This window comes from Sinocyclocheilus rhinocerous, unplaced genomic scaffold (genome assembly GCF_001515625.1).
Source record: "Sinocyclocheilus rhinocerous isolate Xijiao unplaced genomic scaffold, SAMN03320098_v1.1 scaffold2194, whole genome shotgun sequence".
NCBI lineage: Eukaryota > Metazoa > Chordata > Actinopteri > Cypriniformes > Cyprinidae > Sinocyclocheilus > Sinocyclocheilus rhinocerous.
In genome coordinates this window covers 510,648-526,495 of record NW_015652304.1, presented here as the reverse complement: position 1 = coordinate 526,495, position 15,848 = coordinate 510,648, and the positions used below count along the sequence as shown (strand labels likewise).

Here is a 15,848-nt window from a genome sequence, read left to right as displayed (position 1 = left end):
CTTCCAAAGGAGGACACGACTAGAAATCAGTGGTTAAGTTGTATTTACAACACTGTTGCAGAACAGTTCCACCCAAATATTCAGATGTGTGCAGCGCATTTTATGGAGGACTGTTTCCTGATCCTGGTAGAGTAGACTACAATGCCGGCTGTTCTGACTCACCGACTGTAAGTACGTTTTCATTTAAAGGATTTGCCACTGATGATTCAAACGCGAGTAGCGCTTGTTGTTTGTCGTTTCTCCGATCACAAATGCAGACATTGTTTTATGTTTACGCGGCGCGATGCAATGCAACGCGTAAAAAGACAGTATAAGTCATTATGTCCCCACTGGATGCAACAAATGCCTTGTTTATAATAGGTTTTACTGGTTTTGTCTCGTCGCGCCGGGAGATGGCATCACAGTATGGTAAGGGGCGTAACATTTACGTCACCCGCTTGAGGTATTCAGCCAATCACAATGCACTGGATAGCTGGCCAATCAGAGCACACCTCGCTTTTCAGACCGATGAGCTTTGTAAAAATCGACGCGTTTCAGAAAGGCGGGGCATAGAGGAGAAACAATAATGTACATTATGTGGAAAATAATGTGTTTTTTTTTACCTTAAACCGCATAAACACATTGCATTACACCAAATACACAAAATAATGTTATTTTTAGCAACATCATATGACCCCTTTAATGTAGCCCTGCCCCTTTTCAGCACTGTGCTCGTTGTCTTCTCTCATCCGGTTTGTATATTTTTACTGTCATACGGATTTATGAATAAAACGCTCATTTTAAAAATCTTCCCGGTCTATTGACATTTGTTATGACATCCGCTTCGAACATTACAATGCTGATAACTTTTGTTAACTCTACAGTAAGTAAATCATAATTACTCTTCAACAGTAGAGCTACCACAAAAACAGAAGTCTAAAGACAAAATCCTAAAGATGGCAGCACACTTGTTTCTCTGACATATTAGGTCAATACAGAACAACTGTCAATGAAAGCTTAAAATACGGATGCACCTGGATCATAACGTGAAAACATGTGTCTTTGTTAAACCATCACTGTGCTTGTTTCGCATGGAGATTATATCATACCCTACTAGACTCAATCCAGACAGTGTAATCCCAGACTCCTACACCCCCTCTTATACAACAGACACAGCGGGATTCATTTATGGATTAGAAAAAGATATCTGCAGTATTTTTAGTCTGAATGTACAAAAGACGAAACAGAGACACCTGGTGATCGTAAAGTTAAACTGCAACCAACATCTGAGTCTCTGACTTGGCTTTTTTGAGGCCTGTGAACAAAAAATGGCCAAACACAAAGAACAAACTGTTTTATAGAATGTATTAATTATAAAATGATGTTTTTTGTGTGTGTGTGTGTGGTGTGGTAGAACACAGTGATCTTGCTGTTCTCACTCCTGCCCTGCTGATTAAATTATGTAACAGTATTAAACAACCAAAGCTCAGTACATGACCAGAAGGTAAAGATAGTTTCATGCAATCTATCTAATCCAATCTTTTACATCTTCATGAAGCAAATACATTGTTGTGACACCTGTGGACTACTATATTTCAACGTGCTATATTTGCAGTGTGATGCTTGGTGTGGTCCTACGCTTAAAAAAATGGTTTAAAATAATTAAAATGAAACTTCTGTCATAATTTACTCACCCTCAAGTTGTTCCAAACCTGTATGTTTTTCTGTCTTCTATGAAACAAAACAAGACATTGAAACCCTTTGAGTTTCAGTTTATGGACACACAAAAAACAGTTACATTCTTCAAAATATGTTATTTGTTGTGATGGTCAGAAGAATGATTTACCTTTCTTCATGTTTTCAGTAAGTTTTAATGTTAGCTGTTATCTAACAGTTAACAGCATTGTGCCAAATCGTTATTATCGTTAGATCTGCAAAACAATATATCATGATAATGTGGTACGTTTCTGATCGTACATGACATGAGGAAAGGGGGATGTTGTGTGGGGATATAACATGACAGCAGAAATAGCCAAAACGGTTAGGCCTACCTCCAGGTTGTGTACTTCTGTGAGATCCTGCACCAGAGATTAACCCCCATAGACATGAATAACAATGCTAACAGACTCCTCTTTACTCCCTCCAATTAACTATGTTCTTTTGGAGGAAACTTTGTAACCACTGCATCTTTGTTACTGAGGTTTTCCTACATAAACTAACAATCACCATATACAGATGTTCAGATGTTGGGTCTGTCTACACCATTATACTGCTCTGCTTTGTTTAACACCGGAGATTTTACTCATTAGCTCCATCATGTGATTTAACTAGGCGTCTTTGTCCTTTTCCCACAGCAGATGAAGTCAGCGTCTGTGTGGCCGGTAGCAGAAAGCAGCGGGTGTCTGGGGATCAATCGTCGTTATTGTTGCAGTGTGTTCAGACGGTTTACTCAGGCGCCGAGCCTCAGAGTAATTAACGGAACGTCAGTCATGTACGAGTTTTTGTCTGGACACGTCGCGCTGAATCAAGCGCCACTGTAATAAGATGAGAAAAATAAAATTATTGTAATTCAATCCAGCAACATCTGTTCTGCCTCTTCTCCTCAGCAACCATTAAAGTTAAAAGCTGTTCACACCAGAATCGATGACTATGGATAATTATAGAGACAGATTAACATCCGCGCCAACTGACCATGTTCTTAAGCACGCGTTGCCGTTTTTCGCGCGCTTTTTAAAATAGGGAGGATTTTGATTGGCTGATTTATTTATTTTTTCGTTAGCTGGAGAAAAAAATATATTCTGGAAGTGATTAAGTTACAAAGACTTCGTTGATTGGTGCCCTTATCCTTATAGCTTTGGTGTGGACTTATTCTCAAAATCAGAACAATTATTAGAACTTTAGTCTGCATAACCCTTTCTGGGGTACTGACCCCTGTCATATGATATTTCAAAACCATTCATTCATTGATGGTATTGTATGTAGTGAACTAATACAATTAGATATCCTACTTGACCTTTAGATCTTTTTCTATATCATCAGTTCTTACATTTACAAAATAAATACATATTATTACAAATGCCTGTATATGTAGCCTACTGTTCTTTTTCTTCTTATCTCTCTTTTATAATGATTTTATTCACCCATTGCGATTACACCTGAAGCACTAGGCATCCACAGACCCCATGGGAAACATTGATTTAGGACAGACGTTTTCAAACTGGAGTCCGGGGATTCCCAGGAACCCAGCAAGAAGGTGCTAGAGGTCAACAGAAAATTTGAGAGAAAAAAAATTCATAAAATAAATGTTTAGGTTTGTCTAAAATTATGCTGGAAATTAAATAAATAAATAGCCTAAAAACGTGTTCAATTTTAAAACACTGGTTGGAATTTATGAGAATAATTGCAATTATTTTATTGTACTGATATATGTACATTTATTATGTGTTTTGTTATTTAAAAGTTTTGTGGGGAAAAAAAAAAGGTATAGTAATCGTTCTCACAGTTTGCACTGGCAGACAAAAGAATGTAAAAAATGCTCGGATGGGTATCAGTTTTAAAAAGTGACATCCATCCTGAGTCCCACAATGTTTGATATGTAGAAATATTTCATGCAGAAGTGATTAGATAAGATGGTTCCAGCATCAGGTCGGCCTCTGATAGTAATCCTTTCATCTTTGTGCTCCTTTGCTTCTTACACACTGTGCAGAGATAACTGACACTATGATAATAGATTTGAAAGAGATGATGGAGTGTGCAAAATTCAAGAGATTGCGAGATTGAAAAAGTATGGCTTGTTTTTGATGACAGCGGTGGGAAACCTGAAACTACATTTATGAGGAGATGGGAAGTCAAGAGTGAGGGGGAGTTGATGTTTGTGTACTCTTATTAGATTTAGTCCTTTGGTTTCCACTGACTGATCAAATTCAGAAGGACATTTCAATACCCAAACATATGAGTTCATAAAAAATGTTGTTGTGTCTGTAACAAATATGAATCAAAGGCTTAGTGTTTTTGTATCATGATTATTATTATTATTATAAGCTTTGTTATGGTTTGTTCAGTTTACAGTTTCTTTTTTCAAGTTCTTTAAATTCATTCCAGTTGAAGGTAAACATGATTGCAATCGGTTGTTTCCAACACTAATAAATGCTTTGTTGTTTCCTCCAAAACAATACAGTTTCATTGACTCGCACCCACTCACACAGAAAATGCCTAGACTAAACAATGAAAAACAACTCGCATAAACACACACATTCACACCGTCTTTTATCTTTATTACCTTTTGATCTCATTCTTTCATACTCACACACACACAAACACACAAAAATTGAAAGGTTATTTAGGCTAGTTTTAAGACAAACGTCAACTTCTAACAATTGCAGTCTCTAACAGACACACACGCACAATTCTTGTGTCCAAGTTTTTGTAAGTGCAACATTTGAAGAGTGATACTTTGCCTGATCGACTCTTCTGAAATATTACATTATTCCATCAGAAAAACAACTCCCGAAAAAAACAAAAGCACAAAAACCTACGTATTCTCAACCCAATGCCTCGAAATGACCACATGAAACAAATTAAATGTAGATTCAAGTCTGTAAAGTATCATTCCGAGCATTCAAATTAGTGTTCGTTTGTTCTGAAGTTGCTTTGTCTGAAGCCGTAGTAATGGAATTTAAAGCAGACGTAATGTTCCACATAAACTGAAATGATTTTTCAGAGCAAAAGCGGAATTATACAATAAAACGGCTTTATCAATATGTTAAGGTACAGCCTGTAGGTGTGAGAGAAGGTGTCCATTATGACTCTACGTTAGAAAACGTCTACCACACATCATTTCTCCTAAACCACATGCCATCGCTAGTTTAAGCAGTATTTGCTTGTCTCTAGGGTGAAAAGCGGCGCTGGTTGCTGCTATCATCGTGAGCCATGATATGATGTCGTTGCCATTGTGATAAGGTGCCAGTCTAAAAGAGTTAGAACCTTAATTTTGAACCTTGTTGTAAAATGATTGATGCATACGCTGCCGTTTATCCTTTGAAAAGCTTGCAAGAAGGCAATAACTACCTGCCTCGAAGCAATTGTTTGCTTGTATTACTCTTGGCAAAAGTGTCGCCAGAACCGTTGCCAGTAATTGCTGTTATTTCTTTTCGTGTGTGTTGTTCTGATTTCCTGCTGGACTCTAGTGCCTTTAGGTGTGTATAGCTGAATAACTGTTGCCGTAGAAATGGATTATAACCACCAGACCCCTCAATTTCCATTTGATCTTGCTGATCACCTCAGAAAGAAGTCAAGTACCAAGCAGTGATAAGTGGAACCGGTTCGAACTGGAACAAACCAGCCAAAGCTGGTCTGGAGTTCTTCCGAATCCAGCAGGAATCAGCGCGGTCTGAAAAAATGAGCGGAGGTCGTCCACAATGTCCACACATAAATAAATGCAAGTGTTTTATGTACAGTGTCTGTGTAGGTGTCCACCTCCGGTTGAAGTCCATAAAGTCTAGAGGAGATTTTTCCAGCATCACTGAGCTAATACACACACATATGCTTGCACTCACTCACACACTCAAGCACCTTTTATCAAAAGGGAGAAGGAACAAAAACAACAAAAAAGCTATTTGGCTTCTGTTTGTCTCAATGTGTTTTAATGCGTTTGTGTTTGCGCTCATGCAAAATCACTTCTGTCTCAATTTTCTGCATCACAGAACAACCACATCGGCCCTTGCTTTCAAGTGCGACCACAATAAGTTCAAATAAGAATCAGATGTAATTGGATTTTAACGCTTTATAAATTGTCGCCTTGTCAATAGAAAAGTCTAAAATGAGTTGATTTCGACTCTGTGAGATCGGTTTCTATTATAGACTTGTTTAAACTCATCAAATTAATATTGCTGTTCATCCCTAACGGCAATTACATGATCATCCAGTGGTTTGTACGTCTCTCTGGCAACAGAAACACACAGAGAGAAACAAAAACTTTTAGAATTGGATTAAACAGTGCTTGTTTTTTTTTCCTGGGTTCGAGTAACCTGAACTCCTCGACGGTTTCATTTCAGTTCTCATCAAACAAAATCCGAGACGCTTTTAAACTTTTAACCTGCCAATTCACCGATAATGGAGCCATCAAACCTTCAGACCGAAGTAAAGATCCGCTCCGCCCCCGAGCACCGAAGGCGCCACACAAACACATAAACACACAAAAGCGCACACACACACACACACACACAAACAATCCGGACTATTGTAACTGAAATGGCACAGTTCTCATTATGGTGTATTAGTATTGTCTGCGTGACACGCAAATTGTGTCGCTGTTATAAGACATGGAAACCACTGTTGAATTGTGGGCTGGTGCTTGACACTCTGTAAGCTGCTGCAGCATCAAGTGTTCCATTTCCCGTTGCTTTCCTAGTCTTTATCTGCAAACTTATCGGCCCTGGACCCTTCCTTCCCACCCCCCAAGGCCTCGTTGGTATGTGACGTTTAGGAGGTGGATGCTAGGAGACCGAAAGGGCGATGAGGAAAAGTGATGCCACGGTTAGGAGAAGGCGATCTCTGGATGGACTGCTACCGCTGATGCTTTTCTCCAATTTCGGGACCTCTGGATTATCGTAGTCATCTGGAAAGAGACAGACAGAACAAAATTACCAGCCGAGGTCTAGACACTAATGTTGCGTGACTCACTAAGGTATAGAAAACCCTCTGACCAACTGAGGCCTAAGGGAAGGAGTTAAAAATAAAACGCAGTGGCTCAGGTATGTTCCCTTAACCAGGAAATTAACGTTATTAGAATTGACAGACAGTTGACCCTGAGAGGTCAAGTAAATATCTACAGCGGATCTAAATATTTATAATTAATTATAACTAGTTATGATTAATTATTCATATTTTCCCATGAGCTGATTCGCTACAGTACTGAAGGTGTCTGTGTTCATGTGTAGTTGTAGACAGGCTTCATTGTGAACACAACAAACTAAAATGTAACTATTATCATGACAAGAGGAGTGTCCGATGTGCCCAAATAATCTATGGAATTCTGTTACATCATCAAAGGAGACGGACAGCTAACAAAACCGGTTTGTCGGTGTCTGCGACTGTGAGCAGGTGTCTTTCAGTTCGCGGACGCTGTGATAGACAAGTTCATAAACACACGTCTTCACTTACAGGTCACAAGGAATAGTGTGTGACGCAAATTGGCTGCCACAAACATCTCCAGACACGCACACAGTATGTCTGTGTGTTTTGACAGAATAATATGATGTTGTTACACACAGACAAAAGATGTGACAGTTATTCCAGACACGTCTGGTGCTAATTTTCCATTTATTACAGAAATATTTATTACAACTGTATTTAACAATGAGTTTTAGTATTATTATTTTTCTGCAAATTTTTTCATTAAAAATAATAATATTTATAAATAAATTAGATTATTGTAATATTGTGAAGTATTCTTACAATTTAAAATAACCGTTTTCTACTGTAATATATTTTAAAGTGTCACATGATTTTTAGAAATCATTCTAATATGCTGATTATTATTGGTGGTCAGTTTTTAATAATGGTTGTTATTATTATCTTTAATGTTGAAAACATTTTTTGTTGATCAACAGAAAGCTCAATGAGCAGCATTTATTTCAAAGAGAAATATTTTGTAACATTATAAATGTCTTTACTGCCCACTTTTTTTTTTAATCAATTTCATGCATCCTTACTGAATGAAAGTATTAATATATTTTCATTTAAAATATATTAATACATTTTAAAATAAAAAAGGAAGAAAAAAGGTAGTGTATCATTGTTTCCATAGAAATATTTATCAGCAAAAATGGATTTCAACATTAATAATTATAAAAAAAATTCAATAGTCTTTTTTGTGTGTGTGTGTTTTAAATAATATCTGACAGATTAATAATTTAAAAGACACTGTGCAAAGAAAGTGCATTATTATCACCATGGCTGAATGTTTGATTGACAGGAATCCTTGGATGGCAGGCAGGAGAGAGAAGCTGTGTGGGATGTTCTGGAACATGGTGTTTACATGCTGGAATTCAACATTCTGTGCCAACATACACAGATACAATCTCATGACCCAGACGAATAGACGTTTCTAGCTTGTTAGTTTTCAGGAATTAGTACTGCCGTGTCATGTGACTTAATCAGCTGATCAGATGTAAGTGTTAAGTTGTTTTTCTCCATTGGAGAATGGATTACAGAGAAATTTGATAAGTTTGTCCTATTAATGACCTGAATGGGAAGTCAAATCTTACATTACGGTACACAAAGATCTTTCCATCTCATAGAATACCACAGTAATACTTTACAATAAGGTTCAAAGGTTAACATAAGGTTAACATTAAGTGTCAAGAAATAACAATGAACAAGATTTTTATAGTGTTCATTACCCTAGTGAAAAATAAATAGATTTAAATATATTTGAAAGGTATTTATTTCATAGTACACTACTACAAATACATTTATATATTTATGTACTTAACAAAAATACCCTGCAATTGTACTTTTAGTATACTAAACTTGTATACTTCAAGTCTGCTAAATTGGAACAACTAATTTTGTACTTAATGCACTTTAATCGTGCGAAAGTGCTGAAGTCCAGCTAAAGATATAATGAAGTATATTTGATTGTGCTAAAGTGTAACTATTGCAAGTATACTTCAGGTACACTTTAAATATTTTGCATTTAAAGACCGATATTATTCAACGATCATACAATCCTCATCAATAGTGACATTAGGCTTAATAAAGAAATGTGCATTGTGCACAAGTAGTAGGGTAGGGTAATCTAGGTTAATGTCAATAAAAAACTGCTGTTCACTGTTAATTCAAGTTTGTTTATAATATATACTGCTATTTTCTACAACATGAAATGTTAAAAATGTATACACAATCATTCAAAACTTTGGACTCAATAAGAGTTGATTTGATCAAAATTGATCAAAAGTGACAGTAAAGACTTTTTCATCAATAAAAAAAATTATATTTCAAATAAACGCTGTTCTTTTGAACTTTCTATTCATCAAAGAATCCTGTAAAAATAAATGGTATTACAGTTTCCACAAAAATGTTAAGCAGCACAACTGTTTTCAGCTGTGATAACAAAAAATAAATAAATAGTAAGAAGAAATGTTTCTCAAGCACCAAATAAGTGTCACGGTTATGGACTTTTGTTTGTGTTCTTGGTTCCACCTGTGTTTATTAATTATCTCATTTGTCTATTAGTACCAAACCATAACAGAATAGCAGACCCTCAAATTGAGTATCATAATAGCAGCGTTTTTCTTTCTCTTTTGTTTTTGTTTCTCCCCTCTCCCGGAATGGATATCCCAGCTGTTCTACTCCTGTGCCTGGAGCAACAGGACTGTTCGCTGGAGGACCATAACTGGGACTTTTTCGATCTGGCGTGCCTTATGCACTTCCCTGACCGCTCGCTCTGTGTATTCTATTACACCAGCCTGAGCGAGCGGTGTAAGGCATGCCTGCCAGCGAACGGTCCCAAGGAGGATTTCACCGCTTTCGTGGAGTGGGTGCTGGAGGACAACGTATCTCCATTCACTGTCTGCCCCGCTGAGGAGAGGTGCGTGAGCCGGCAACATCGCCTGTCCCCGAGGGAGTACTGGTGGAGATCGAGGGCTTGGAGGGAAGCCCCGCCTACACTCCCGCCGCTGAGGGTGAGCTGCAGCCGGCCTCTGGGATGTATTATGAGGAACTAATGAACATTTGTCAAATGGACTTAATAGACTGGTTTGGGTAATGCCCAGTTCTACTGCGTCTCCGCTGGTTCCGCCCAGCTCCTGTTCTCCGGTGTTTCCTCCCAGCCTCCCTCTCCCGCCTCCTCTTCAAAAACCAGTCAGTTCCTCAGCCCCATCTCCGCTGGTGCCTGTTCAGTCCCTCACCCTCCGTCTCCGCCTTGGTCTGTCGTCAACCATCCTGCACCTCGGTCTCCACTCCTCTGGCTTCGCCTCGTCCCTCTGTCCTTCTGGCTCTGTCAGGCTCCTCCTTCCCTCCGGCTCCGCCTCCATCCTCAGTCGCTCCGGCTCCGCCGCGGTCTTCCGGAGCCCTGCCTCCGCCTCGGTCGCCTGAGCCTTCGGCTCCGCCTTGGCCCTCCGGATCCTATGTGTCAGCCCGCCTCCTGAACCCCCACCCTCCCTCCTCTGTTGGACTGCTTTTGTCGGCGCGAGAATGCGCCGTTCCGGGAGGGGGTGAACTGTCACGTCGGCTCCGCCTTGGCTCCTAGCTCCCTCGTCTCCACCGTGGCCCGTCATCCCACCAGCTCCACCAGGCTCCCTCGTCATTCCGGCTCCGCCTTGGTCAGTTGTCGACCATCCGCCGCCTTGGGACTCCACTCCTCTGGCTTCGCCTCGTCACTCTGTCCTGAATTATCTCATTTGTCTATTAGTACTTAAGTCCTGTGTTCTCCCCTGGTTCTTTGTCTGCTATTTGTTGTTGTTGTGTCGATGTGTTGCTACCCCGTACTCTTGGATTCCTTCTGTGGATTTATCATTAAAGAATGTTATTTGGATTTCTCCTGCGTCGTACGCTTTTAATAGCACCCAAACCGTAACAATGAACATATTATTTAATATAATAAACATATTAAAACAGAAAACAGTTGTAATAATAAAGAAAAACTGTAATAATACTTCACAATATAACTGTTTTCATCCATTCAAATAAATCCTGATCAAATGAATGCAGCCTTGGTGAACATAAGAGACAACCTTTAAAAACATTATTCACTGCACCGATTCCAAACAGTAGTGTATAAGGAGAAATGAATGCTATCCTAAATTAACACAATGCTGTAAAAGTATTGTTCATTGTTAGTTTAGGATATCAACATGAACCAATATTGCTTAAAACAAGCAGGAAATGGTTTGTTTTTATTGTAAAAAAAAAAAAGCCTATAAAGAGAATGGTATGAGCACAATGCCACACACATCTTCTTGCTCTGTATTATCCCTAAAGGCCAAATAAAAGCTGTCTTTGTGTTTATTGCATCTGTATTTGTGATTGCCTGCGTGTTTGTGCACCTAATATGAATTCCGACTGTAGCATGAAACTTACTGCCATTAATGGGACTAACTGCTCCAGCAGATTTACAGAACTGACATTAAAAATCCTGCAAATGAGAATTTATGTTTCTAACGACTTCAGAATCCAATTTTATTTAAATTATTAAAAGAACAAATGTTTAAGCACTTAATTTAAAAGCACTCGCAGCATTCTAGAGTTTCCTGTGGCGGTTTTTGATTTGTTTGTAGAAGTTTAGTGTACAATTTTGAAATGTGTAATTTCCATTGGTACTTTATGTTGGTCAATACTAATGCGACAGCAGTGAGCAAGGACGAGACTGTTTCTTTTGTTTATTGGACACAGATGCATGGAGCTGTACCGAGATGTGTGGCTTCCTGAGACCCGGCTGGCCTCTTGTGGTTTTTCTCTTCCCCTCTCTGGCCTGTTTGAAAACTGAACCCCCGATCAGAGCAAGCGGGAGAGAGCCGCTACTCAGATTCCAGTTATTGGAAATCGTTGGGTGGCTCCGACCCAGAGACGACCCAAAACACATCCACATCTATCGGTCTCAAAACACACGCTCAGAAAAAAAACATGAACAGATCGATGCCTCTTTATTCCCTAAAAACACTTGAAGTCAAATCAATTTCTTTTCTCTCATTTAAATGGTGCGGTCGTCGCTGTCCTTGAGTCGGTTACGGCGGTGCTGAGGAAGTGCAGGATGTGACTGTAAGGCTGGGAACTGGAGGGCTAATTCTTCCACTGCTAATCAGCGCTAACACAAGCCTCAGCGCTAATCAAGCTAACTATAGCCAGGCAGCTCACGCTCCGTTTACCTTTTAGCTCGTGGCTTCATTAGTGTCACTCAGATGTGTGTTAGCAGATAACTGCTGTGTTTGTTTTGTGTGCGCCGTGTGCACAGGAAAAGCAAATTAGAGTTGATCTCATATGCATTTTTGTTACACATTCAAATCACATGAAGTGGATTTGGCTTTTGTAACTTGCTACCCAATTTGATTTATAACAATAAATATGCTCTAACGCACACGTGTGATTTATGAGCTTGCTGTGTAACTAGGAAAGAGGCGTGTGGATGCCACAGAAACCTTGGGTGTAAATGTCAACTTAGTCAGTGATTTATATGCATATGTATAAGTGTCAGTGTGGTCCGTCTGTTGTGTGTGTAACTCACCGAGGTCATCGATTTTGATGTTGGGTCTTAGAGTGTAGTCTGGCTCTGTGGGCTGGGGCTCATCATCTGAATCAGATGCTGGAAGACATGAAAGGAGAATCAGAACACACTCTCTCCCCTCTCTCTGAAGGATCTTATACATGCTCTCAAAGGACTTGGGAATTTATTTGTAAGCTCCTCTAGGTCATACGCAGCGGTGAGAAAGTGATGGGGTAGTTAGTGCTCCCGGTTCAGGCTACATACAGCAAAAGGATGGGACATGAATCACGAAACAATAGTCCACTTGTCGACTACTTGTCTAACAGCTGATTTGTCTAGGGCAGGGGTAGGCAAGTTCGGTCCTAGAGAGCCGCAGTCCTGCAGAGTTCAGCTCCAACCCTGAAAAAAAACTCACCTGCCTATAGCCTTAGTAATCCTGAAGACATTGATTAGCTTGTTCAGGTGTGTCTGATTAGGGTTCTGACTGAACTCTGCAGGACTGCGGCTCTCTAGGACCGAACTTGCCTACCCCTGGTCTAGGGATTTACTGGTGTCCTAAAGAAAATTTTATAAAATTTCTATCAAAATTATGTTTCAGTAAAATTTGTTTTTATTTATTTATTTTTTTGCACATTTATGGAAAATCATGATTAATTGTGATTATTTTATTCTTTTGACTGCCATTAATTTTAATTGTAAAAAAAACAAAAAAACAAACTGCATATAGTTTTGAAAAAAAAAAAAAAAAATTATTTGCAACATACATTCAAGTACAGGTTGGGTCTTAAAAAGCTGCTTTAAATATACTATTAATTAATGAATATAATATACAATATTAATATTTATTTTAGTTACATATATTAGCAAAAATGATAAATTTGAAGTAAGAATTTCTAATTTTCTAGCTAACAAAGAGAGAAAGTGAAAATGGCATTTTTTTGCGGTAAAAAACTATTTATTGTAAAATAAATGTCAAATAATTTTTTCTTTTATTGTGAATTTGATAAACAAATAAATTTAAATTGATGTTTCTCTAGTGTTTAGAAAAAATATATTCTGTCAGTTTAACAGAAAGTAAAAATGTAATTTATTGTGGAACAAAAAATATTGTGAGCATAAAATAAATGTGTAATGTATTGTGAAATAGATATGCAAGTAAATTTGAATTGAAAAAATGAATTGAAAATCTCTAATAGTGCTTAGAAAAAAGATATTCTGCCAGTTAAACAGAAAGTAAAATAATTGTCATTAATTGTGAAAAAAATACATTTATTTGAAAATGTGAAAAAAAAAAAACATTTAAAATGTATTCATTGTGAATGTAAAATATATATATTTTTAATTGTGAAATTGATATACAAATAAATCTGAGTTAAATTCAATAGTGGGTATAGATAAAACAGATTTTTTTGTCAGCTTAGCAGAAAATGCGAATTTGTCCGTATTTTAATAATTTGTTTTGACATCAGAACAACTGCACTGTAAAAATCTAATTATTTATTTTAGAAAATAATAATAATAATAATTATTATTATTATTATTGCTGTTGTTGTTTTAGCTTTGGTATGTAGTATTGCTTTAACTTTGCTAAAATTAAAAACGTCAGAAAAAAGTTGCATGTTAAACTTCTTTAAGAGTCCCATTACATGTGTTGTGTTTTTTAAAGATGGCGTATTAATTTCAACTTCTAAAACTGCATCTCAAAACTACTACATTTTGTTTCATTCTATTTTAGCTCAGTGGTTCTCAGTCTTGGTCTCAAAGGCCTCCGATGACTGCACATTTTATCTCTCTAATCTAACACACCTGATTCAACTCATCAGCTCATTAGTATGTAGTTTTCCACATCCTTATAAATACATCAGCCCTTTGAACTCAAGGCACTGGAGTTCAGACCTGGCTGAGCGGGACTAGCAGATTCGACTTGACACAAGAACTCAGAGACTCCAAGAGAGAGGGCAGAGGTTAAGACAGCACACAGTATGCTCTCTCTTTCTTTCTCTCTCTCTCGCATACTGGAATATTATTAATGAACATGAGCACTGACAGAATGAGAGGGTGAGGGGTTAAAATAACACTCAGTGGCAGCAAACTGACTGTGAGAGAACATGAATCCTGACAGCACCTGGATACAAGAGAGAAGAGGGAGAGAGAAAGAGAGGGAAGAAATGACAGAGAATGAGCAAGTTATAGCAGTGTTTCCCAACCTTTTTTTGTTTTATATACTCCAAAAGCCTTATATATGTATGTTTTTAACTGTATTCAGCTTGATATTGTTTCAATTAGGTAAGACATTTTAAATTGTAATTTTATTATAACTATTTAATTAGATTTTTTTATTTTAATGTCACAAATTCTGTTATATACACTAAAAATGTGCCATCTGTATGATTTTTACTTTTTTAGATCTTATGGTTACAAAGGCTGCATTAATTTGAACAAAAACTACAGTAAAATAGTAACATTGTGAAAAGTTATTCGAATTTAAAATAACTGTTTTCTATTTTAATATGTTTCAAAATTTTATTTATTCCTGTGATAGCAAAGCTGAATTTTCAGCATCATTACTACAGTCTTCAGTGTCACATGATCCTTCAGAGATCATTCAAATATGCTGATTTGGTGCTCAAGAAACATTCATTATTTTTATTATCAAAGTTGAAAACAGCTGTGCTGATTTAATATTTTATGGATATACAGTTCAAAAGAACAACATTGATTTGAAATTGAAATCCTTAACATTTACTGCATTTAATGCATCCTTTCTGAATAAAAGTTCTTTCAAAAAAAAAAAATCATAATAAAAAAAAATCTTACTGACCGCTAACTTTTGAATGGTAGTGCAGGTTTAACAAAGCAAAATCAATATCTTTTCAAGTAACCCTCAGTTGGGAATCACTGTAGTGCCAAACAACAACATTAAGATGTGAAACCTAGTGGGAAAAGAGAGGGAGAGAGTGTGCTTTCTGCATAAACGGATTGATTTAATTCTCCGAAAGACAGATAGAAGAGTTAAAGAAACACGGACTGAGTGCACTTCATAAATGGGCTGACAGGTGGATCAACTGAATGAAAAATAGAAGAGTTGGATGAAATGATGAGTTGATGGATGGATGTATGATGGAATGATGGATGGATGGACAGACGGATGGATTGAGGTCGATACCTGTTGAGCAGCAGACATACACTCTTAATCTCAGGCAGCTCCGGCCGTGGTGATGAGTGGGTGTGGCTAAAACAAAACAGCAAAATGTCAGTCATCTGTCAATCATCATAAATAGGTTTCATAACTGTAATATTCTGTAGTACTGTAGTATTGTACATCCAAAGAACACCGTGAAATGTTAAGTAAAAATATCAGTATCTAGTAACAAAAAAAGCCTGTAGTTTTGTATTATGGTAACTTATATGATAATGAATGCAAAAGGTCCTACACATACAGTAGTGTGCATAGTGTTAGCACTGTGTACGTACAGATAATTATACGTAGTAATAATAATAATAATATTAATTATTATACATAATGCACTTACAGTAATTTAATTATAAAACATTATATATTCACAAATGGTTGAATCTCAGACAAAATATGTTATAAAGTATTATTAATGTACTTGGCACTAAATATTTTAATATATAAATAATAATAATAACAACTGTTACTATT

General features: G+C 37.3%; 1 protein-coding gene across 1 annotated transcript in view; it reads right to left on the bottom strand.

Annotated features, from left to right (window-relative positions):
• Positions 1-4,145: 4,145 nt before the first annotated feature.
• The window catches only part of efna3b (ephrin-A3b), a 56,663-nt gene continuing 44,960 nt past the window's right edge, over positions 4,146-15,848 (bottom strand). Inside the window, exons 3-5 of the mRNA XM_016520666.1 lie at positions 15,348-15,413; positions 12,203-12,280; positions 4,146-6,595 (exon numbers count right to left, since the gene is read on the bottom strand). Of these exons, the coding sequence (XP_016376152.1) occupies positions 6,474-6,595; positions 12,203-12,280; positions 15,348-15,413 (266 nt within the window). The 3' untranslated portion in view covers positions 4,146-6,473. The remainder of the gene's footprint in view (positions 6,596-12,202; positions 12,281-15,347; positions 15,414-15,848) is intronic.